The 25,615-nt window shown below is 41.1% G+C and overlaps 1 protein-coding gene across 3 annotated transcripts in view; it reads right to left on the reverse strand.

Annotated features, from left to right (window-relative positions):
- Positions 1-158: 158 nt before the first annotated feature.
- Positions 159-25,615, reverse strand: part of rock1 (Rho-associated, coiled-coil containing protein kinase 1) — a 36,526-nt gene continuing 11,069 nt past the window's right edge. Inside the window, exons 3-34 of one of the 3 annotated variants that reach the window (XM_079650196.1) lie at positions 23,063-23,163; positions 22,825-22,962; positions 22,496-22,671; positions 21,000-21,084; positions 20,664-20,808; positions 19,948-20,086; positions 19,613-19,704; positions 18,569-18,728; positions 18,084-18,159; positions 17,170-17,258; positions 16,777-16,825; positions 16,425-16,560; positions 15,433-15,524; positions 15,085-15,331; positions 12,728-12,834; positions 12,426-12,576; positions 11,473-11,633; positions 10,128-10,312; positions 9,471-9,540; positions 9,285-9,388; positions 8,925-9,090; positions 8,724-8,817; positions 8,552-8,640; positions 8,262-8,453; positions 6,782-6,947; positions 4,379-4,449; positions 4,155-4,243; positions 3,648-3,726; positions 3,232-3,493; positions 2,362-2,569; positions 2,113-2,182; positions 159-1,728 (exon numbers count right to left, since the gene is read on the reverse strand). In XM_079650196.1, coding sequence (XP_079506322.1) covers positions 2,131-2,182; positions 2,362-2,569; positions 3,232-3,493; positions 3,648-3,726; positions 4,155-4,243; positions 4,379-4,449; positions 6,782-6,947; positions 8,262-8,453; positions 8,552-8,640; positions 8,724-8,817; positions 8,925-9,090; positions 9,285-9,388; positions 9,471-9,540; positions 10,128-10,312; positions 11,473-11,633; positions 12,426-12,576; positions 12,728-12,834; positions 15,085-15,331; positions 15,433-15,524; positions 16,425-16,560; positions 16,777-16,825; positions 17,170-17,258; positions 18,084-18,159; positions 18,569-18,728; positions 19,613-19,704; positions 19,948-20,086; positions 20,664-20,808; positions 21,000-21,084; positions 22,496-22,671; positions 22,825-22,962; positions 23,063-23,163 — 3,971 coding nt within the window. In that variant the 3' untranslated portion in view covers positions 159-1,728; positions 2,113-2,130. Of the gene's footprint in view, positions 1,729-2,112; positions 2,183-2,361; positions 2,570-3,231; positions 3,494-3,647; positions 3,727-4,154; positions 4,244-4,378; positions 4,450-5,812; positions 6,076-6,781; positions 6,948-8,261; positions 8,454-8,551; positions 8,641-8,723; positions 8,818-8,924; positions 9,091-9,284; positions 9,389-9,470; positions 9,541-10,127; positions 10,313-11,472; positions 11,634-12,425; positions 12,577-12,727; positions 12,835-15,084; positions 15,332-15,432; positions 15,525-16,424; positions 16,561-16,776; positions 16,826-17,169; positions 17,259-18,083; positions 18,160-18,568; positions 18,729-19,612; positions 19,705-19,947; positions 20,087-20,663; positions 20,809-20,999; positions 21,085-22,495; positions 22,672-22,824; positions 22,963-23,062; positions 23,164-25,615 lie in introns of those variants that run through there. The other 2 variants (XM_079650197.1, XM_079650198.1) reach the window with 2 other exon arrangements.

Here is a 25,615-nt window from a genome sequence, read left to right on the forward strand (position 1 = left end):
CTAGCAGGTGATCCCCTGCATTATATAAAAACTCACCTGAGTTTGTTTATCCCTGTTATTGATGCTCCATGGATGGATGAATCTTAATGGAGGGCACACATCGATTCATAACATGTCTGTGCAGTGTGTGGGTATATGTAGTGAAAACTACTATAATGAATGATAAAGATATGTTTATTGACATATCCATCAGTGCGGACTTCAATGCAATTAACCATGCAAATTATCCAAGACAAGAATAGATCATAGTTCCAGTGCTTTTTTTTTTAACTGAACACAAAGTTACAAATAAAAAGATTGCGGAGGTATTCCATAATCCTCATGTCTCTCATTATATACACTGTAGGGGGTTTGCATTAACGGGACATTACCGTGTTAGAGAAACAACATGTAATTGTTAACAAGGACAATCAATGACACATGTGGGCTCGCTTTAGGTACACCATCCCGAAATTTGTCTTATGATATGAACTGATTCTAGGGACTCTGTTTTGACACGCCAACTCTATTGCAAAGTGTCCATAAAGAGGAAATCTAATATATATATTTTATATATTTAAACCAGAGAAAATATGTTCCAATAAAACCACACGTGTGGCAATTTCGTAAAAAACTAAATGATGGAAGAGTTGAGATTTGTCTTGTTATGGAGGAAAAAAAGAAAAACAGATATGGCAGTAAAATCAATATCCAAACGTTAAGGCACTAGGTGGGCCAAATGCTACACCTGTTTAGTCTACAAATAATTTACAATTCAAACAGTGCAGTTTTACATTTGTTAACTTAATGTTTTCCTTTTGAACCATGTATCTATGAATCAATGTAAGGCAATACATTACAAAAAAAAAACAATACGAGAAAAAATGACAATGTACCAAATAAACAGAAAAAATCAATTAAGTTTTAAGACTCCTATATGCCATTACAATGGAATATTCCTTATGGCTTGGAGCAATAAAAATAATTATAATAATAAAAATAATGCATAGATTTAAATGATGATCTTGCATGCTCCTCACTCAATACTCAAAACATCTAATACTTTATGTCCCAATGTCCAAAACCTGATAAGTGACTTGCAGAGTGATACGAATAAAGGCAAAAAGGCCAGAGATATGACAAGAAGGCATCTGTCTTTTTGTGTTTGTTCCTGAAAACAGAAGTATGCTTGCATTAGCTTGAGAATATGTCATGTGAAGGGGGAAACAAATTATAAAATAGATATTCATTTTTCCACCCTTAAGACACAAGCACTCACTGCAGATCTGCAAATCCCTGTATGACGGTACCTTAAACTGAACACATACTTGCAGGAGTCCCAGCAAAACCCCCATTAACCTTCCCATTTCCATTACAACTGTCATATAACATTAAACACAGTATGTCTCCATGACATGAGTCCCTCCATCGCTCCACTGTCCATCTTTATTTCAAGACGAGGGTGCCATCTTCTGGTAGAAATGGAGAGCTGCAAGTTTGTTGAGTCGACTGACGTTTCTTCTGTATGTGGAAAGGTGATGGAGGTGGGTATCAGGCCTCTTATTGTCCATGATGCCTTGCGTCTGACATGTGTTGCAATCTTCCAGCGCTGGATATTTATCGATAAACATTTTCTTTTTTAATGAATTTTCTATGCAATTCAGGAATCCCAGTTGTTTTTCTTTTGAGGATGAGGAAGGAGAGAAAGTTTAGAGTCCAGAAAAAAATCCAAAGGGTTCAGATGGTTAGCTGAAACAAAAAACAAAAACAGAGACAGGTGTCCAGTAAAAGAGCGACATTATATTTGCCTTGGTTAGTATCCCAATCTAAGTCAACATACACTGCAACACCGTTATCACCATTGCCTCATGTTCAACAGGTAATGTCAAAATCCTTAACGTGGATCATTCTCAGGAAGAGTTGCATAGTAAGTCTACGAGTTAGTTACTGAACCCGACAAAACATTAGTGCCAATTAGAAAAAACCCAAGTGTCTACTGGAAAGAGCCCAGGAGTCAACCAAGCAAGCAACCAACCAACCAACCAGGAAGTGTCTCGTGTTAGAAACACCCAGTTACACAATTAATAAATAGACGGGTTTTAAAGCTGTAGAGAAAAATCTAAAAATCAACACTTTGTGAAGAAGTTCCTGTCAACAAGTGCTGGATGTTGTGTCTGCTGCTTGGAGGCTGGACTGCGCTCTGCTACAACACAGGAGACAAACAGCAGGTCACGCGACTGACTTGACCACATCTCAGCCCACCAGAAGGGAACTAATAAGACTTCTGACGGCAGCACACCCTCACTTACCGCCTACAACAAGAGTACAGTGCCTTATTGTGTCTCAAAAGCCTAAACATTGGTCACAATTTGTTCAAGTTACCTCAGCTTTCCTGTATTGCTTTTAGGGTTCTTCCGGAAGGACTGGTTTGGTCCGGAGCGAGTGGACATGGTACGAGGTGAGGCTCTTGAAAATGTGGATGGTGGGGTCTTGGGAATCTTCTTTCCAAGGTGGCCAATCCATTTCTTCTGCTCATCCTGGGTCAGGGCCAGCAGGAGCATGTCCCGGGCAGAGGTCACATCGTAGTGTACTGCAGGGGAGAGCACAGGGTGATGCAGAGTCAGTTCGGACAAAGACGACCTCTAAACTACTCCACATTACAAGGAGGGTCTCTAAGATATATTTAAAAATAGCTAGTTTTGCCTAAACCCCCAGAGATTCAGTGATGTATAAAATACGAGTGACTACTTGTTTAAGCTCTTCTTCATGGTATTTCATTGTACTGTATTCATTTAAAAAAGGACTGTGAAGACACTGCTACTCACAACCAAATAAATGTTACGTACGATTAAGAACAGGAAGTCAAATATACATAACATATAACGTGCAATTACTGTTACAATGGTGGTAGTGTTATGTAATATCAAACGTTTTTTGTGGAGGTTTTGGATTCTAGGAGCACAATAGAGTTTATTTAGTGCGTCCCCGTTTTGTTATTCCTGTGCAATAGGATTCATATTTACGCCTGTGACACGATAAACACCCCTGTCGTTGGTTGCCGTATGTAAACATAACATCACTTTTGTTTATTTACAAGAAACCGGGGGACATTCTGCAAGTAACCCATTTTGCTACATTTCATTTTCGAAAGTCATTGGGGAAATCACAAATGCTTTTACGAAAGAACCTTGAAACATTGAGTTTATGTAAGCTTGTCTTCTCGAAAAACAGCCTACAACGCCAAGATTGTACCTTTGCAAGGAGCAATAAGGTCCTCCTTTTTGTCGAGGTGGTCTTTGTGGCACTTGACGTGGCAGCGGCGACACTCCAGGGCCGGAGGCGGCTTGAAGACGTGCCACAGAGGCTTGGAGCACGCCTCACAGTTGGAAGGGAAGTGATACAGCGTGGGGATGAACTCGTGGCCTTTATGTGGGAGACAGTTGGTCTTGTCGCCCTGTGGGACTGTCTCCATGTCCGCCTCCTTCCTGCACTCTCCCTCATTGGCATACAGAATCTGAAACGAGACAAGAGTACGTCAAAGGAATCTCACAAGACAGACATTTCTGAGGGCATAGCAAAGGCCTCTGTGAAACAAATCGGCACTAAAAACAAACATTTTAAAGCAGACTGCAAATTTGAGGATTTAAGAGAAATCTCGAGCATCCAACCTGGAATATTCTTGGAATTTCTTCTGTCTCGGCTCGGTACACGTCTCCTTGTGTGACTGGTCTCACGTGGAACAGTTTGCTGCGCAAGGAGAAACAACATGAGTCATTTCATATAGGGCTGCTCGATTATGGTAAAAATCATAATCTCGATTATTTGGGTCAATAATTGTAATTGCGATTATTAAATGCGATTATTCATTGACTTCGAAAACGTCCATTTATTGGAGAATTTTTTTTTTAACAGTATGTTTTTAACAGTTTATTACCTGAAACCCCCCCAAAAAAAAAAAAAAAAAAAAGTAATAATAATAAAAAAAATAATCGTTTTATTTCGATGACGTTGTTTTCGTAATCGTTGCAAGCCATAATCGTAATCGCGATTAAAATACGATTAATTGAGCAGCCCTAATTTCATACCAGAAAAAAACCGTAACCTGAAACACGACTTCTGGAGGATAATTGCTTTTCATGCAGCACAAAATGAAGGAGGACAAAAGAAATACTTACTCGATATCTAGTACCATTGAGGGATTGGACTGTTCCTTATCCTGCTCATCGTTGTAGAACAGAATCTTCTTGCTGCTCACCACCACATACTGGAAATATTTAAGCGAACAATGAGAGGAAGGCGGATATTGCCCTCAAGGGGTTCGCAGCATTCTTCACACTCCGTGACATACTTCAACACAATGCAGGTGCGCAGAGGAAAGGACAAATAAAGCACGACATACCTGCTTCTTCCAGCCGTAACGCTTGATGTTAGCACGGTTCGGAATGGACAGCCAACCCTCCAATCTGGATTCTGAAAAAGCAGCCCGGATGAAACAAAACTTTAAAATGTATTCAGTTGATTGAATGTACTTTGGAAAAAAGGCCATGCAGTGGTTGAATCCAAACTCAACTGGAGACAAAAATGACAAAATCCATTATCGTTTCAGAACAGCAGGTGTCAATGTGACTGCTCTGGAGTAGGTGATTAAGAGTTTAGATATCCCATGATGCTAATACACACCCCCCCCCCCCCCATGCAGGAGGAAGACATAAACGTCCCTGCTACAGTTAGCAAAGCATGGAAGATTTCATAATTGAAATTACGGTGAAGCTTTAAGCAGGAATAAGTGATTATTAACACTCAATGGCCTTAATCACTCACTCCTTTAACAGAAACAACCGTGCGCAATGCAGGTTTTTAAACATTTCAAATGATACATTTCAAATGCATGCTGCTGAAAACAACACAAGTTAAAATGGGACGAGTGAACTAAGAGGGGCTTCTCTCATAAATGTGGCACTGTGAGGGAGTTCTCTGTGTCCAAACGAGCAGTGCTTCTAGGTGAACATGCTGAAAAACACAAGTGTCAAGTCTTTCGAAGCACACAGCCCTATGAGGAGCTTTAAAGAGCCTTTTCCGCTTTAAGACGTGTTTTGACAGGTGCTGAGTGTAAGGCGGTAAACCTCAGAAGGGGCGGAGCTTAGTAACGTGGTAACCTCTGATGTGGTTACTTTACCGTTGGTGCTGACATTGTGACATTTAGCAACCTCACTGCCAGCATCTTTGCTTTACATCCCCTTGAAAAAGGCCTTATAGATGATGTTGGTCGGACTAGGGCTGCACGATAGTGGAAAAAACTGACATTGCGTTTCCCCCCCCCCCCCCCCCCTGCGATATATATTGCGATATGAAAACATACAGGAATTGAAGAAAAGACAGTTTTTTTCCCGCAAACCATCCTTTCTTGAACTTTAATGCGATACAATTGGTATTTTTTTAACTGTATTTACCGGATGAAGGATTTTAGTCACGGACGTCTGGATCTTAAGTTATCAGAGCAACAAGCTGAGCTAGCTCGGTTAGCAGCGCCGAACTGGAGAAACACATGAAACGACTTTATTCAGTGTTTTTACCTTTAATCACCGGGTCTGTTTGCTTTGGAGATTTGATTGTGATTGGTGGTTTGCTGTGCATGCAGAGCCGGCATGTCACTCACTCAAGTACCTCTGACATGAGAGCCTTGCAAGTTTTCCTTTTGTAGCAAGCAGCAACATAATTGTAACATGAGTTGATTTGCCTACTTAATATCGCAAGTCCTAAAAAATAAATAAATAAAACATTGCACGTCCGACGTGAATATCGCGCATGTGCATATCGCGATTGTCGTCGCGACACGATATATCGTGCAGCCCTAGGTCAGACTGTTTTTGACAATTGGGAAGGATATGTTCCAAACTACTCCATCAGGCTTCTTTCAAAAGTCTTGTTGAGTTCCCTTTAATATCACCTCTGATAAAAGAATACTTTAATAAAAAAATATCAGGGGGCAAAAAGACACACAACAGCTGCAGCACAGGCCAGGCAAGAGGGGCTTGTCCACTCAGTTACTCACAGAGGACAAAGGAATAGACGTTACAAAGATAAGTAGAGAACCGACTGGACATGAGGGAAATAAAGAGAGAACGATTTAACCACAGGCACCATCATACTGTATATGAAAACAGACCTACAACCACACATAGTGAATAACATGTGTTAGAGGAGTGACTTGCAAACAATTGTTAATCATCACACAGCAGTGAGTATTGAAGAGAAACTAAACGTGAAAGACTTCCTCATCTTTGTGAACCAAAAACCACAGTCTGTTGATCTGACTCCACGTTACGTTTAAGGTAAAGTAGCCGTTTCAGTTTTTCATATTACACTCTTTTAGGAACATTGTAGCACCTATTGTAACCAAAACTAGGCAAGTCTGGAGTTGTAGAAATCTACGCATATTTGAAAACAAGGAAATGGTGAATACACATTATCAACCCAATACATCTTGGATGATGTTTATCAAAATGTGATATTTAAGAAACAAGAGGGCCTCTGTTGCTTTCATTCAAATGACGCATGAAGTTGGTGGGTGAACAGTCCAACCGGTGAAACCTAACTGAAACCGTAAACAAACACCAACATTTGAAAGCTTTAATTGTTTAGATTTGTATCAATAAGACTTGATTTCCAGACCAATGCCTTGAAAGGTATGAAAAAACGTTATTTAGACTTAATGGCGGCTGAGGATTCCTGCATCTAGGACTTGACTTTCTGATGTGAAGTAACATTGGCAGCATCATCGTCCAGTCAGTGGTGACCCTACCTGCGAGGTTGCTGTCCGTCTCATCCGCCTGCAGGCTGGTGACGCTCGAGTTGTCCATGCGCAGCTGCAGGTCGTTCAGTTTCTCCCGGAGCTGCTCGATGTCGCTCTCCTTGCTGTCCAGCTGCATTTGAAGCTCGTTGCGATACGTGGACTCCTCTGTCAGTTGCTGTTGGTATCAAAGCCATGAGATTGAGGTTTATAATAGAGTCTCTTTTTATTTTTACTGGACCAGGGGTGTCCAAACTATGGCCCAGGGGGCAAAAGCGGCCCGCAGGCCATTTTGAATCGGCCCTCAGCTAATTAAAAAAGAATAATGAAATATGGCCCACAAATGAAACTTCTTAATTATATGTAAAAATATATTACACAGTATTCATGTGTTAATCAGCCCATTTCCAAATAAATTCAGTTAATTAAAGTAGAAAACATTTTCCAACAAATCTAAGAAAAAAGCCCAATAACTTGTTTACATAACAGGCTTGAAATGTACCGTTCATATTTCCTCTTATTATTACATTACATGTTAGATGCTTTTATCCAAAGCGACGTACATACTCAATACTGTGGGCATTCCCCACAGGAGTAATTTGGGGTGAAGTGTCTTCAGGGACACAACAACATGCTGACTGCAGTGGGGTTTGAACCATGGATGTATAATAAGAGCTGGATACAGCGTCGGAGGCGGGGTCTCGTTCTTTCCTATGAGAGCTGCTTATTGGCGCATGAAGGCAAAATGGCCCAACTTTTGAGAGAGCGGAACGTCACAGATTACCCATCATGCCTAGCTGTCAGAGCAGAAGAACCCGCATGTGCGCTCACAGAGCATGCACCCCTTAAGCCCCGCCCCCCGAACTCCCACTCTCGGCTCAGTAGAATGAATGGAGACAGAAAATAAATCTAGATTCGGCTTTTAGTGCATTTTACAACTTTAAGGACCGAATGATTCCAATAAAGGCTATAAAATAGTTCATAGTGAGTAGTTTATTTAGTTTAAAAAAAAGCATCCGCTGATTTACAGACGTCTCTTTCCCCATGTTAGTCAACGGGGAAAAGTCTTTCTGGGCCAGGTGACGTCACGGACTGATGCGGAAATTGTAGTACCGCCGTTTGGACACAACAAATATTTTCATCAGAGTCTGGCACACTTCCTGGGGGCTTGGTTTGAACCTGTGCTCCCATGATCCGAACACCAACGCACTACCCACTGCGCCACACGCCTCAGTATTATAACAAAACATTGCTAACACAATAAATGAAACCCTATGGAGTGCTGTGATGTAGGCTGTTTTTTTTCTTAAAGCATTTTCAAGTATCAAGCATCATTTATTTAAACTTGATTGATTCGCTTATAACTTAACTGATAAGCCAATATACCTCACCTCTAGTGAGTGGCCCAGCCCTTCGTACATTGTGGCCCTCGGAGAAAAACGTTTGGACCCCCCTGTACTGGACTATTGTAAACTGACACTCGTTGACTTACCGCCTGCATCTCGCCCAACTCCTTCTGGTACTTGATGGCCATGTGGTTGAACTTCTCCTTCTCCTGGTTCAGATCCAGCTGAAGCTTGCGGTTCTCCTTCTCCTTCTTCCGCAGGTCGGCCGTGCTGCCCTTCTTCTTGTGGTCCAGCTTCATGTCCTTGCGGTTCATGATCTCGGCCAGCTTGTTCACCGCCTTTATATTGAAGTGGGCAGATAGAAGGAAAGCATCAGCCACCACTCCCCACTCGCTTTACTGGCGTGTACAACTGAGTGAAAAGACCCCGTGTTTACCTGAGTCTTCAGTGTGCGCTCCGTGTTCAGGACCTTCTCATAGTTGGCCTTGATTGTATTTGCAATCTCTTCCTTCTGAGCTTCATACTCTGTCGAGGAAAGAGAGACTCGCTTAACAAGGTTATCATAATGCAACGAGAGATGTGAAGATCAACAAAGTTAGGGACAGTACCTTCATTCTGAGTGCCAAGCTTCTCACTTAAGTCCGACTTCTCTTTGCTGAGGATCTCCACATCTTTGGTCAGAGTTTTATTGGAGTCCTCAAGCTGCAGGGAAAAGTCCATATTATCACTTGTTGAGGTAAGGGTTGAGACAACAAATTAAGATAATATGTATTGTGCAGGGAAATACAAAAAATGTTGGATTTGCTTACCCGTGTAATAGTCGACTCCTTCTCCCCTACCTCCTGCTTATGTCTACTTGTGGCCTTCTTGTTCTCCTGGCTGAGCTCAAAGTACTGCTCCTCCTGCAGAGCCCGGGCGAGCTGCTCTGACTCGGCCTTGGTCACCGTCAGATCCAGCTGGGCAGACAGGGAGTCCCTTTTGTACGGAAATGAAAACCAGTTTGATGTGTTAAAAAAACAAGGCAAACAAATAAGCATGCCTTTTAGAGCTGCTGGTTATCCTAACACCCCGATAAACGCTCTTAACAATGTGTAAAACTGATATTTGGGAGGTAACATCAATAAAGTGATGGCCTTGAGGCATTCTGTGAATATGGTTGCGTCTCTTACCTTTCACTGCACAGCTCCTGCACCTTTTTATGAGTGTCTTGTACCTGCCGGTTCCTTTCCTCAATCTCCTCTTTTAGCTCCTTGACCTGAGTTTTGTAAAGCGTCTGAGGGAGGACAAACGGTTTAGTCGTCGGCTTTCACATTTCATAAAGAGGACACGGACACCTGGGAGGCGTATATACTTACAGAAAAATACTGTTCGGCCTCAAGCTGGTCCTGAAGTTCCCTCATCTGTCCCTCATTGCCTCTGTATTGTCTGTTAAAACATCAACCAAATACATTCAGTACTTTCATTCCTTCAATCCAGCACATTCTTAACAACAGTGTTTACAAAGGTACAACCGGCAGCAGTAGCCAGAAGATTAGCATCCGAGCGTGGCGCTGGACTTTAAAGCCTAATCCTTTATTGTAAACACTCCGCAGAACAGATTTGGCATAGTCACACTCTAAGCTGGAATAATAGCGCTTATTTGCAAATAGAGGCAATTGCAGGTCAATTCACGCCTCGACTCCCAAAGAGCATTACCAGGGTATATGCAGGAATCCTGAAGTCAAATGTAATACCTTTCAAGACCTTTTTTAAGACCCCGTGGACACCCTGCTCACTGGCCATTGTAGCAACAGAACATTAGATCTCCTGGCTGGAGCTACTGCCAGTTTATTTCAGAGTAACAGGAAGTGGCAGAATCGAGGAAGCTAACCCAAATGATGATCATTTAGTATTTGCATGGAGACACAATGCATCGTTGTTACTGCATTGACAGCACTTGCTACATTTAATGGAAGAAAAAACAAGTCATATATTTTATAATTGTTTTAGATTGTAGTGCCGGACGAACTCACTTGGTCAGCTGTGCCAGTTGGAACTCCAGCGAGCGTTTGCTCTCCATCGCCGTGTTGAGTTCCTGTTTGACCTGTTTCTCTGAACACCGCAGCCGGTCCACTTCCTGTGAGCGGCTCTTCAGGTCGTTCTGAGACTGGACTCGCTTGCTCGACTCCTGTTCTCCCTGTATCCGCAGATTCTTCACCTGGGGAAGGACGACACGAGAGAGGTTAGTTTTTTAAGTGGTGGAGAGACAATGGACAGTTTTACCCATGGCCAAAACATATCTCTCTGTCCCAGCAACATCAGTACCAAGCAAGAGAGTTTTTTCCACAGCAGGGGATATTGTAAACGCCCAAACATCCCAGCTTCTAGCTGGAAATGTGGACATGCTCATATTCCTAAAAGATAACCTTGATGATGCTGAGTGAGTGAGTGAGTGAGTGAGTGAGTTAGTGAGTTAGAGTTGAGTTACTTGAAAAAAAAAAGTGAAACTTGATTTATTCTATTGCAGGGCCTGATTATTATATTGATGACAGTTTAAAATACTACTATCCTACTAAAAATGCAGTACAAATCAGATGTATTATTTAATAAAGATAATAAATAAAAATTCAAGTAAAAAAAAAAAAAAAAAATCACATTTTTTTCTTTATTTTTCAATATCGCGATAAATATCGTATCGTGGACTTTTTATCGCGATATTATCGTACCGTGAGTTTTTGGTGTCGTTACATCCCTAGTGATTATCAAACTTTTTTCAATAATGTGCCCCCTTTGAAAAAAAGATTCAGCCAAGTACCCCCTGATCAGCGCAAAAACTATTTGTTAGGGAAACAAAGCCTGTATAAAGAGGTACAGTACAGCGCTGCACCATCAGTGTCTGATTTATTGAAACAACAACCTTGTAACTGAGAAACACTTAAATGCTAAATTTCAAATGTTTACAATCCATCACTAACTTCATGGCCAACCAATTTTAACATCATGCAATAACACTAAGACGACATTAGTTGTATTGAAATGATCTTTTTAATAAGTTGTACTTACAATGTAGTGAGAAACATGGGCTTGAGCTTCACTGAGGATCTTTGTCATTCTGACAGGGAGGCTAACTGCAGTTATTACACTTCGCGTTTTGAAATATGTGTAACTCTATTAATATAAAACCCGCACTGCTCAAACTTCGTTACTTTTCCTAAAATTGGTATATTTATCTTTTTTTTTCTTCTTTCATTAACATAAAATAAATCTCACGTACCCCCTGCAGTACTCCAACGTACCCCTAGTGGCCCGCGTACCCCCATTTGAGAACCACTGGCTTAGATATCACTGATACCAATCACAGTCAAAGGGATTCCTTACCTCATCTTCCAGCCTTTCTTTCTGCTTCATCAGCTGCTCCATCTTCTGCACGGACTGCTTGAGGTCAAACTCCAACATTGAGCACTGCTTCTCCACCTCCACTATCCGGCTCTCCGCTCGCATCCTCGCTCCATTCTCCTCAGACATCTTCGACTGAACAGCTGGAGGAGCGAGGTGACAGAAAAAACAGTCATTTCCTTTTTCCTGACTATCTAGGAATATCAACATCTGAAGTCAAACTGAGAGTCCATCTTTCTGGTACGTCTAAAGTCTAACATTGTTCTTGTATTTATAATAACTAAATGGAGGAATACAGGTGCGGAAAAAGCAAGAACAAAATGTGTTGTGGTCGTTTATCCATGTCTGAACAACAGTAGACCTAAACATTTTTTTAAAAAGTAAAAAAGAAAAAGTAACATAACTGAATTAAAACAAAATCAGATTTTAGTTAGCTTTTGATCACCATTTTGATTTAATTCTGTTACCTAAGGGCAGGGTATGAGCTGTACTTGTTTCAAATGAATTGTTTTCAGTACATTTCAGTGTGTTCTTGGCGCTTTAAACTCTTGTAGATTAAACAAACGTCTTTAAAATCTTCTTCATGAACATCTGTAACACTGACATAAATGATCCTTAATTACAAGCAAGAGATTTAATAGAAGACCTTTGCCTTTCCCAGCATGTACGAGTAAGCTTTACTGACAGAGAATCGTTTTATTGCTAAAACGTTAAGATTTGTAAAAAGGAACTGTCCTGACATGCTGGCAGGCTAACACTCCTTGAATTCCTCCCACCCAAACATCCCCTGCAGGTGAGTCAGACCAGAACGATGAAACAGGAAGAGGAAGTCGGGAAGAAGTTGATTCAAATATACGAGCGAGAGAACTTCAAGTAGGATTCAAGAAAGAGGAAGAAGAAGAGTGGGGCGGGGCATGCTCCGACACAGGTCATACCGTTGGTGGCGGCTGATTTGGCCTCTTCGATAGACTCATATTTGTCGGTGAGCTGTGCCCGCATCACCCGGTGCTCCTGCTGCTCCTGCTCCAGACGCTGCTGCAGGGTCTTCAGTTTGTAGTTCAGGTCTATCTCCAGGTTGTTCTTTTCCTGTGAAGATGGCCAAAAACATGAAGGCAAGCTAAAACACACAACTGACTTTGTTTTATCTAATTAGTGATGCACAAAATAATAGCAATTTCTACATTTCACAGGTTGAAAGGACATTTTTATTTTGCACATTATCACTTCTTGTGTGTACCTTCTCCAGGTTGTTGCTCCTCTCCTGGGCCTGTTTGCGTTCTGACTCCACTTTAGTGAGGCTGTGCTTCAAGTGTTTGTTGTCCTCTTGCAGCCCTGCCATCCTCGCTGAGAACAGGTAATAAAGACATGTCACTTTCACTGTATTTATGATATGAAGTACCGTAATTTTCGGACTATAAGGTGCACCTGAATATAAGCCGCAGCAGCTAAATTGAATGATGTGTATATATATAAGCCGCACTGGACTATAAGCCGCAGGTGTTTTAATGTTTAATTATCATATGTAAGGTTCGTGCACAGAGGGGATTGTCGGGAAAGAGATGGCTGTTTGAGGAAGCTCCCATTTATTAACATTTCAACAAACAAGTTGCATATTTGCATAATGTATTCAAGTGTTACCATTTAGTGCAATAGTAGCTACAGAACATGTACTGTGCTGTGTAAACTGTACTGTATCACATAGCGTTTCAGACACACAAACTTTTCAACTTTCAAACTTAAACGGTGCGCTCCCAGCGCACGTAACGGCAGTGATCTACAGCAGCGGTTTTCAACCAGTGGTACGGGGACAAACTGTCTCGCTCTCGTAATGTCTGTCTGTCTTGCTCTCGTTCTGTCTCTCGTACCACTCTCGGTTCCACTTTTACTTTTGCGCGCTACCTGTCTCACTCTTTTCCGCCCTCCAGCTTTTCCTGCTGGAGCCCGCTGCTTAAAGGTGGGGGGCGCGGACCGGCCATAGAGCCCATCGAGTTAAAGGTGGTGGACTGTAACCTGTAAAATCCATAGATTTAGGAGGTCCCCTGGTGGCCGTCAGCTGTAAAAATCCATAGATTAGCCGCACCGTTATATAAACCGCAGGGTCGAAAAATGGGAAAAAAGGCGCGGCTTATAGTCCGAAAATTACGGTAGTGTTGTCACGATACCAACATTTTGGTTTCGATACCAATTCAAGAATTGCGATTCCGATTCTTTTTCGATATCCATCCATCCATCCATCCATCTTCTCCCGCTTATCCGTGGTCGGGTCGCGGAGGTAGCAGTTCCATTTCTTTTTCGATTCTTTTCTTTTATTATTTTCATGATCAATACAATTATAGTTTATCTGTTAAATGTTTTCTTACAACATGGTCTCTTCTTTATACTTGAGTTTATGTGATTTCTTTGATAGTTAACTCTATATTTGATTGACATGTAATAGTACAGTAATATAAATAATTATTGACCAAATGTACATTGCAGATGTTAGCCACATTGGTAAGTTAGCTAAAAAGATAGCCATATTAGACAGTTATCATTGCCATTAATTGCCTCGTTTGTCACAAAATAAATGACACTGGTTTGAGTACTTTCCCCCGTCATTCTTAAAGTACCGATACTAATGAAACGGAGGAACCGTAACGTTTTTAACGGCAGGGTATCGCGGTACCTTTCAAGTATCGGTACACCGTGCAACACTAATATGAAGCTGGCATTTTAGTGGAAAACTCTTTTTATCAACAGCTATTCAGATATGTAATGCCTTCACAGGGTATATGCAGGAATCCTGAAGTCAAATGTAATACCCTTTAAGACCTTTTTTAAGACCCTTCCCATATATTTTAAGACCTCATCGCCACTTTGAGTTTTAACTGGTTACATTGGCGACACATTGACTATATACAGTATTGATTGTCCTTCCTTCTTATCTTCCAACCATTTGGACGCAAACTTGCATTTCCCCATAACGATGTTGCTTAGCAACCGGCGTAAACGGACCTTCGCGCGCTATCAAGCAGTGAGCGTGCGATGTCCTGTTCAGATGACGTCAAACCCAACGGGATGCCATAAATAAACTACACAGAATCACACTACACACCTACGCAATGATTACATTCAGGCAGACTGTAGAATACAACCTCTTTGGACAATTTATATACTTATTGAAAAAAAGCTACAAAATGTAATAACTTGGAAAATGCCCTTTAATACTTTTTAATAGCCTTAATATTCGCTGATTTGATTTATCAACTTTTAATACTTTTTAATACCCCGCAGGAAAGATACTTTGATGCCTGTTTTACCCATTCAATTCCATGAATTACAGAAGCTTGTTTCTATTAAAAGATAGCCTGCTCACAGATAATCAGACGGTGATTTGGCTGCTGTGATAGGGATAGGGATAGCTTCTATTACGTGGCAATTCTGCAGCTAAGAGATTACGATTCTAAAAGTGATTTTAAACCACACTGAAATGGTTTAATATACGACAATACTCTTATGTCTTAGCTCGTAGGTACTTTGAACTCTGTGATAAACATCAAACCAGATTGTTGTGCTGGATTTGCATTCATCATCGTTTGTTTGTCAGTGGGTCACCTTGCAGCTCCATGATCTCCTCAGATCCCAGGCTGTAGTTCCTCCTCTCTGAGTCCAGGTTGCTCTGAAGCAGCAGGAGCTCCTTCTCCAGCTGGGCCTTCTCCCCGTCCACGGCGTGGCTCCTCTCCTGCAGCTCCCGGTTCAAGCCCTCCAGCTGGCTCATGGACTTGGCCATCTCCGTGTGGCTCTTCCTCAGTCTCGCTGCCGTGTCTGACTCTGCACGCAGGAGGTCATTGGCCTCTTCCATCTGTCAATCACAATAGAGAGGAAGGGGAAGGAAAATGAGGTTTGATGCATTGCCCTCCACTAGACTGACATTGTGTTTGCGTGCATGTGTGCGAAGAATACATGATTCTGCAGCTGGGTGATCTTGTCATTTGAGGCCTGAGAGTTCTGGCTGATCTTCCTCATATCTTCAAGCTGCTCCTTCAAAGATGACACTAGAAACAAATCAGAAATTAATTAGACGGAGCTTCATATAAGCTCCTATTTCAACCTCAAGTAATGTCCTTTAAAAACACAAATCTAACTAAATACCATTCACAGCATTTACAGTCTTTATCTCTAACAGTGTTTTGCTTGCAAATCTACTTAGTGTTGTTTTTGCGGCACATCAATAAGAAAGTCAGACGGACATGAGCGTGATTTAACATTTAAATAGATGTGTAGACAGCATTGAGCAATAGGAAGGTCACACCAGGATTAGGGCTGAACGATTAATCCATTTTTTTTTTTGTTCTTGTGTGTCAGTCATCCACATCAATCAGAAGTACTGTGCTACACATGTACCAGCCATTGTTAACCAATCAGAAGTGGCCCATGATAGAAGGTGATAGACAGATTGATCCAATCACCTGCCAAGTCTTTTTGAAACCATCTGAGTCAGGTTAGTAATGCTCCATCACATGTTTCTATTACAGGGTGAATCTTAAACTGAAGCTTGACTTTAAAGCAACCCAACGGAAGTTTCATGTAAGTTTAGTTCTTTCACTCGTAGCTCGGGCTGCGGGGGTGCTAGAGACGGGAGCACGTTGATACGACCTTCCTAGCCGGAGATATGGCCGCATTTTACAATAAACTTCCGTTGGGTCGCTTAAAAACAAAATCGCAATATCTGTCCGAAAAATCGCAATTAGATTATTTCCCCAAATCGTGCAGCCCTAACCAGGATACCAGCTGTTATTAAGGTGGTATATGTCTTGGCCAGATCAAGTGATAGTGAGAGGATAGGGCATTCATCAAAAGTATGTTCATAACCAGCTGTTTCCGTGCTCCACTCTCCAATTATACTTTAATTGCAGTGTCTGGATCATGCATCAGCAGCAGCTCATAACATTCACCCTCATTCTCCAGATTGCGCCTCTTCTCTGCATCCTGGTCAGCTTTTCTTTGGTACTCTGTGAATCTGTGCTGCAGCATGATCTTGTCCTTCTCCATCAGAGACACGCCGGCCTCGGCACTCTTCCTCTGGTTCGCCTGTGGCAAGGAACAGAACAGCTGTGACGTGGCTGTGATGGGAAAAACCATCTTCAATCTAGCCCCTGATTTGAGGCAGAATGTCTAAAATGTTGTCTATCGTCAAACTTTCGGAATTTTTCAACCAAGACAAAAGCTGTGTAGATGCTTCTTTTTATCCATATAGTTATGGATATCTATAAGAAGAGCGTTGAGAAAAAAGGGTCAGCATTTAACCTCTTCATCCAGTTCTTTTATTATCTTCTCGATCTTGGTGCTCGATGTCCTGTGGAGAACGGAAATAAAAAGTGAACACATTGAAAAGTCTGTTTTACTATTTAAAAGCAATGAAGAATACTCATGCAAACACTTGCAACCAAAGGCCAGAGAACACATATGTCATAACACTTATTTGTGGCCCTTTCTACATTCGCAAATATCCGAATTTGACTAGAAAACAATGAATTACTTTTTCCTTAGAAGTAAATATGAATATGTTTTTCCTAAACCTCTGTAATGCTGTGGTCTGTTTTTTGACAGATCGGAGGAGCAAAGAATTTGCATCATGCCTGTGCTTTGACTATGCAAGTGTCTATTTGTATCTTTATGAATGAAAGTCCTGTTCTGTACCTGCATTTCTGCTCCAACTCATCCTTCAGCTGCATCTCACTGTGGAGCTGCTCCTCCAGCTGGAAGATCCTCTTCTGCAGGCCCTCCAGCTACAACACACAATAAAACAACCGTAAAGGGGACCTATCATGTCTTTTATACATAAATGTGTGTCCCCGGTGTGTCGGGGAACTCACGCAGCATCAAAAAATAAAACCCTCTCTCTTTTCCTCTGTACCCAAATCTCTAAAAACGGGGATACAACCGAGCTGATCCAGGTTTTCGTCCGATATGACGTAATATCGAAAATGTGGACCCACGGCCCTATCAGAAACGTTGCTATCAGAAACAATGGCCGACTGTTTTGGACGTAATATGGTCGGTGTTTACATTAGCATCGCTAACACTCAGAGCTAACCTGTACTGGAGAGAGCATGTGTGTGAAGAAGCAGGAAGTAAAAAGGAACTCATCTTGTGGTATAACAGGCAAGAGAGAAAGCCTTTGAGCTCCATACTGTTTCAGAAATAATCCTTGATAATCCATGATATGGCGTTTCATCACGGCAGTATTTAGTTTAGACAGTAGCTGCCGGGTCCCGCATGAGCTCCGCCCCCTCCTTTTTTTTTTTAAATCAATTTTCTTTCTTTTTTTAAAGCTTTATACCCAGAATCAGCACTTTTGAAACAGGAAGTGAAATAGAGGGATATGAGGCATGGCTAGAATGTGTGATCTGTTTGGTATTTTGAGCAAAACACTTCATAGACATGTTTTTTATATATGTGAGACCTATGCTATTGCCTAAAAATAGCATGATAGGTGCCCTTTAAAACATCATGCATACAGACAGCGCAGATACCTGAAGTAAAGAAACGGTTTAGAAATAGGCAGATATTCTATGATTTAAAGCTCCTTAAAGTTGTGCTCTACTACTTACATGACTCTTGTCTTCTTTTGTGAGGCTGTTACGTTTGTCAACGGCCTTTGCGTTGGCAGGAGAGGTTCGCATAAGGCTGGAAACAAAAACACATTTTATTATTGAAGAAATGTTTACAACAGTGATACTTAAATCCCTCCTAAAAACGACGTCTACCTATAAACAGAAGAAATAGGTATCGCTGTTGTAAAAGGAGCATTTAGAGGTTAAGCAAGGAGTTCATACATCCGTGACCTTCTCCCCAAAATAAGGTATTCAAACAATGTAGACTATGACAAATTGATTTCCACCATGAAAACAGAGAGTGCGCCCTATGGGCTGCTCCTGAAGTCACGAGTCATATTAACACGTGGAGTACTGACTGAAAAATGCTTAATCATAGCTTAAAAAAAATCCTACATCCACATATAATGTTAGGGCCATTTTGTGATGCAAGAATCCTAACAGTTCGGCACTTGGGTTATAAACATGTGTGGCACACTCACTGCTGACTGCTGTAGTAAGTGAAGCCTACGAAGGGCAGCTGGTTGCCCGCGAAGGCCTTTGGTGTGGGGAAGGTCTCCTCCTCCCCCCGGTCCTCCTCTATATCATCGAAGTTACTGGTGTCTACGTCGCTGCTCAGCTCAGGCACTACTGGGGCAGCCGCTACACAGGGCACGAGAAGATGGAATATTAGTTAAGATACAGAATATGAACAGCCACCATTCATTATGGCTAATTATTCAGTGTGTGTTAAAGGCACAGTCAATGATACAAAGATAATGTAAATAACAAGTTTCAGGATGTTTTTTAACACAGTGAGTAATAGGGGAAAAACATGATGTTTTCTGAGTTTCTTTAGATCAATAAAGACGGCGGGAAAATAAGATCCTTCATGTTTTTCACTGTAAAGGCTAATCAAACAGTAATAGGTTAACCCAAATCACATAAGAATTTGACCTCTTTTTAACATTTGCAGTATATTAACAGCATTGTATTTGTATGTCATTTTAAACCTACGTCCCTTCCAGATAGATAAGAGACAGCGAGTAAGTGTTTCTCTTTTCAGAGCAGAGTTTTTCTGGAGCACAGATCTCTTTAAAACAAAGGAAACCAGGGAGCTAGCAGAGCCGCTCAGTCAGTGGAACGACAGCGGTGGCCCACAGCAAAGTGCTGACTTCAGCCTCGTGAAGTATTACAAAATAAAGCCAATAAAGAACCGACCATAGCTCCTGGATTCAGCCCTACATTTCTAATCTCTTTCTGCTGGAGCGTCAACACTTGTGCATTTACATGTTGCATTGGACTGCTTCCCCCCTGTTGGCCTCAAAAAACGCTGTGCTGCCAATTATTCCTCTGAGCAGGAATCACGTTTAGTCTTGGAGAGGATACTGAATGAATGGCTCGTCTACAAGAATTTCCTGCAACTGTCCGTAGTAGGTCAAATGGAAAACATGATGTCTGGCTTTGTGATTGCGGTAACAGTGAGCAGACAGCCAAATAATATGGGAGGTGTAATGTGCATTGTTAACAGTAAACAAGGCTCCTACTGTCTCTGATGTTCTCCCATGTCCACTGGTCGTTCTTGAAGAAAGGATGCCTCTTGATTTCATCGACACCATTACGGCCAAGTCGAATTTCCCTGTGGGGAACATACTTTTATTATTAACAGTATATTATTTCACAATACCAATAGAATTTCTTTAATTATGCAACTATGCAAAGAAGCACATTTTCTAAGTTATTATGTTGACGTCACTGAAGATTCTTTCCACAGAGTGTTCTCTAAGCCAGGAAACAATCAATGCCTAAACAAGGAAAGGGTTCTAATGATAAGAGCCCACTTCAAGTGGCACCTCAAGTGCTTAGTATGCCACTATCTAACCTGTCAGTCAGGAAAGCACAGATGAGATTCTTGGCATCATTAGAGATGTCGCTGTCGTCGGGGAAGGTCAGGGCATTCTTGTGGTTCATAATTTTGCTGTAGGTCCCCACCAAGGAGTCTGCATAGAAAGGAGTGTCGCCTGTGCACAAGAAAAAAGAGCAATCGATTACGCATGTGCCCACAGGAAGGAAACAGAGAACATACACACAGTAGGGCGGCTCGATTATGGCAAAAATCATAATCTCGATTATTTGGGTCAATAATTGTAATTGCGATTATTAGATGCGATTATTCATTGACTTTGTAAACATCCATAATGTGAATGTGTGATGATAATGTGTAAACATTTATTGGAGATTTTTTTTTTGAACAGTATGTTTTTAACAGTTGATTACCCTGAACTTTAAGTATAATTCAACTGAGAAACCAAAAAAATATATATTCTAAAAAAAAAAAAAATCGTTTTATTTCGATTACGTTGTTTTCGTAATCTTTGCAAGCCATAATCGTAATCGCGATTAAAATACTATTAAGATTAATTGAGCAGCCCTAAATCACAGTACACAAAAAGTGCACAGGAAAGCTTCACTGTGGTGTTTTATAGAAGAGAGAAAGGTAACAATGCTCCAGAGGCTTTGAACACAAACTTCAGATTGATGACAGGTATAATAACATTAAAGTGAACTATTAGAAGAAATACTTTATCAAAAACTCACCGACAAGCATTTCGTACAGGAACACCCCCACTGACCACCAGTCACACTCTCTGCCATAGCAGCCATCTCCCCCTTGAGACTTCAGTACCTCCGGCGAAATGTAGTCTGGAGTTCCCACTGCTGTGTCGCATCGTACCATACCATCCTAAAGGGGACAAACATTTGGGAAAATATCACAATTTGATCCTTATAATAATAAATGCCTTGAAGTACTGTCGGAGCCCTGCATTTTTCCATACACATAATAATCAGCAAAACAACTTAAAATCTCAACGTTATAGGACTCGTCATGCCTGTGGTGTAAAAACATTTGGTGCTGAAAATTAAACGTGATACCTTGTTCATTTTCATGCAGGTCCCGAAGTCGGCCAGTTTTAGGTGGCCTGCTTTGTCTAGCAACATGTTATCAGGCTTTACGTCCCTGAGAAGGCAAGAATACAGCGATATCAAACACATGCAACACACAAGCAATGCAGCGACCTCAAGCATGTAACCAGAAAATACATTTAAGAGAAGAGTTAAGGGTTAAAGCTCTCAGAAGTGTCTGAAGGTGCTCCAGAGCTCTGTAGGGATAAATCAGATGTAATGAGGTAGGAAGGACGCTGGGACCCGAGAAAGCAGAAATCAGGTTTTTTTACACAACTTTCCTACATTTTAACTTTAAGCTAATTTGAAAATACTAGACAGCTATTGAATAAAAAATGTCATGGTGAGAATTTTCCACCATCGCAGCTGTGCACAGAGCTTAGTGTGTGGAACTATATCAAGTAGCATTCTTATAAATGGAAAACACATTTCGTTTTGATGGCTGTCACGTATTGAAATTGAATCATACAAATGTGCTGCTGTCGAGCACACAGATGTATTACCCTACTACTCAGAAATATATCAAAAACCTAGAGCCAGCATCATGGGACTGCGCTGAACAGGCAACTCTAATAGACTATTTGAATCTCATAAAGATCATTGCACACACACACTGCATGTGTAGTGAAACAACACAAATATGACTGTTGAATGTTCAGAAACAAGTAGTAAGGCCGACCTAAAACAATAGCATTTATGTTAAAACCAGTACCTTTGACCCTTGGCTATCTGTTTTTTATAAAAACCTCTTCATTTAATCGTTTATTTGGCAGGGACAATGAACAGTAATGAACAGTTAAAACATTCGAATGTATCAAGCGTAACAGTGGCAGATTTAGCTTTGAGCTCATTTCCATCCGCAGTCCCTCACATAAAACATTTCAGAAAATCACATTTTACAAAATAGTAAAAACAAAATACATGATATGCAAAAGAGCAGCACACACAAGTATTTATGACATGGTAGTACAATATAGCAGCAACGACATATAAAGTGCAAGAGGAGATACCCCTGTGTTGAAGTGCATTTAGCGGTGATTGCACGTCTGTTTGTTTCTCAACCATTCTTTGAGTTGACCTTTGAAACTATTTAGAGTCGGACAATCCCGTATCTCAGTTCGGAGGCTATTCCAGAATGAGCTGCCTTTAATGGAGAGGACATTTTGTCCAAAAGTGGTCGGTCTACGGTGGACCTCACAGTCTCCTCTGGTTTCTGACTGTGAGGTCCACCGTTGATTAGATCACAGTTGTTGAGAACCTTAAAAGATAAATAATTTTACACATTTACTTTAGACGTGGTTTCAGAGAGAATTCCAAACTGACTACGAAACATCTAGGACGGCCTTACAGATATATAAAAAAAACAAAAACATTTTCCATCGGAAATGAATCCCGGCAACGTGTTTGACGGCAGCCAATGGAAGCCCAACTCACAAACCCAAAGGGAGGGAGAGCTCTGATGTTACCTGTGGATGAAGCCCATGGAGTGGATTCCATCCAGAGCCTGCACCACTTCAGCGGTGTAGAAGCGGGCCCACTTCTCCGGGACGTCATAGTTGCTCATCAAGTTAACCAAGTCGCCACCCGGCATGTATTCCATCACCATGTAGAGGTAGCGGTCATCTTGGAATGCAAAAAATAGCTGAAGAATAAAAAAAAGAATTGGTTAAAACTTGACTTAAGAATTCATTTGAGAATGACACAAAAAGCTGGGTTAATGTCTGTGTGGCCTGCATTCAATAATACTACACTAAGTTAAGTAGGACCGTGACACTTTGTCTCCATCACATCATACCTGCACCACCCATGAGCTGTTGGCAAAAGCCATGATGTCCCTTTCCTCCCAGAAGAAAGCAGAGTCCGACCTCTTGATCATTTCAAACTTGCTCAACAGCTTCATGGCGTATACTTTGCGCGTGGCTTTGTGTCTCACCTGGAAAAGATGAAGAGGTGAAAACCGTTTTAGTTGGGTTGAATTCTTTCTCACAAACAAACCAGCATGTTTTAGAGCAAACGATGATATATATTCTTACCAGTTGCACCTCTCCAAATGCTCCCCTTCCAATAACTTTAACCACCTCATAGTCCACCGCTTTCATGCGTAGATCACGGATTTTACTAATGGTTTCCTTATCTAAAAAAAAACAAGGAAACACAGAAGTTAGTCAGAATCAGAAACAGGTTTATTACCAGGTAGGTTGACACGTACGAGGAATTTGACTAGGTGTCGTCATGGTGCATACATAAAAGTAAAACAAAATTAAAAACACAGATATTATAGAACTACAATAACATTACAATAATAATAATAAATATAGCAGTATTTACATTGAAATAGAAGGGAATATAATATGTGCATTAATAATAAAAAACAGATATTGTGTAGACTGTGTGCATTAATGTAAAGTCTAATAGAAAATAGAAGCTTTATAAGCTAAGACTAAATACACAATGGGTAAAATGTTCATTTTGCGTGTTCAGGATGTTTTCGTGTGTCAACCACAATAAAAAGGAATGAACGGCACACGTCCAAGAGGAAGCTTGGAATTGCAGCACCCAAAAGCGTGAAGGGAACAAGGGAAACCCCAAGCATACAAAGTGGATCTGGAGTTGTCGTTCACACTGTGGTGGCGTGGACCGAATCACTTGCTTAGTTCGGGACGAAGGGGGCAACTTTGAATGTTGTCTTTACGACCAGAAAAGAACCTGGCTGCTCTCAGTGGTTTTAATGTGTCGACCATTATAAAAGAGTCTTATACTTCAAGTCAGTTTAGTGAAAGTTGCTGGATAGCTCTCAGAGCATGGGTTTTCCATGTTGAATTTGTACGGGAGATCAGGGACACTTTTACTTTATGCAACATCACTTAGGCAGGGGTACTCCAAGAAATCGACTAATAATGAACCCATTAGTTGCAATAGTCATTTATGCAAAAAACGACATTACTACTTGTACTACAGCATTTGAATCATCAGTTTTTCCTCATTTGTTCATATTTGGTTTATTAAAATAATTATCTTTTGGTCATTGTTAAAAAATGTCTGCTATTATTATTATGAGTATTATTATTAGTATAATGCGCTTTCTGCCTTCCTGTCATTAGGAGTTAGAAATGTAATAGCCTAGATTAGAACCGCCATTCTCCTAAACTGCTGGGACATTTCCCTCTAGCCAATACCTTTAGATTTTCTACCCTTCACTTACTTGTCAGCATAGGTCGGCATTGATCTACAGAGCCGACTAAAGACCTTGCTTGTATTGGCATCATATTGCAGCTGAAACGTTCTCTCCCTCTTCTTCTCATACTCCCTGTCACTCTCCTTTAACTCCTCCGGTGACATAGTTTTATTTCAAGATTGTTTTTTTTGCCCGGCGCTCGGCCGGTTACCGCTGGTATTAAAAACATGTTGGCGAATGGTTAGGTGGCGAGAAAAGTCTGCAGTGAACGAGTCACGGGTCAACTTCTGCTATATGTTGACACAACGTGACACCTACTGTAAGCAGGCTCTCGTAGCAGAAGTTGACTTTGGTAGAAACATCCAGAGCCTGACAGCAAGCTGAAAAAGCTGACAGCGCCTCGGCACAGCTGAGATCTGCTGTTCAGGGAAAGTGTTGCTTACTGAGAGTTGGCCTCTCCCCAATGCAACAATTGCAAGCTCCCCTAGGGAAGGTAGTATTCCATGTTCAGCCAAATTTGGTCATAGTTAAAACAAGGGGGGATAATTTTCAATTCACATGGGTCAGAACTGGCACTGGAGCTCTGGGGCATTTAAGTTCAATTTAACTATAAATAAAAAAGCAAGGCCTGAGTTATTAACATAAGAACATTTAAGAGTGACTCATTTCCACTGTGAGCATAAGTTCCCTGGATCATGAAAGTCTGAGTGGACCTTAATGACATATAAAGCATGTTTAGAAATGGTACAAATACAATTTGAAGTTGCTGTTACTGTGTGTATTTGCATGTGTGCTGGGGTGGAGGTGGATTATTTCCAGGCGGTCCCTTTATACATACAGCCGAGCAACCAGCTGATGTGATCAGGGTGCAAGGCACAGTGCGTGGAGGAAAGAACTGTAGAGTAAAGCACCCTTTAGGCAGAGCATGCTACTGAGAACCAGTTTCTCATAAGACAGCTAGTCCATTAGTCCACATCCATCTCCAATACTTTGCTGCTATACACAAACGCACTGCACCAAGAGTAACTGAGGAGATGCCTAATGACAGTTTTAGCCCAGGGGTTTCCAGTAGTATCATCAAATATTACATTTCCTCAAACTTTTTTTTTGTTCCACTAGGAGTGTAAGAGAAATTCTTACACTGACAAAAATATACTTTTCATATAGAGGCAGGCTGTCCCCACTTCACTTTTGACTAACTCAAGTCAATACAATTTAAAATGTGTTATACAAAATGATTGTAAAATGCCTGCAATGCATTTCTGTTGCAGACCTATTGAAGGAAGGTCACATGCAACAACAACAGTAGTGTAAACAGAGCAGCATGCCATCTGATCAATGCGGCACATGAACATGCATTTCAATGGCTGTCACTGCAAAGCGTGTTTGCCAAGATATCAAGACTGAGAAT

Source organism: Notothenia rossii (assembly GCF_949606895.1).
Source record: "Notothenia rossii genome assembly, chromosome: 9".
NCBI classification, from domain to species: Eukaryota; Metazoa; Chordata; class Actinopteri; order Perciformes; family Nototheniidae; genus Notothenia; species Notothenia rossii.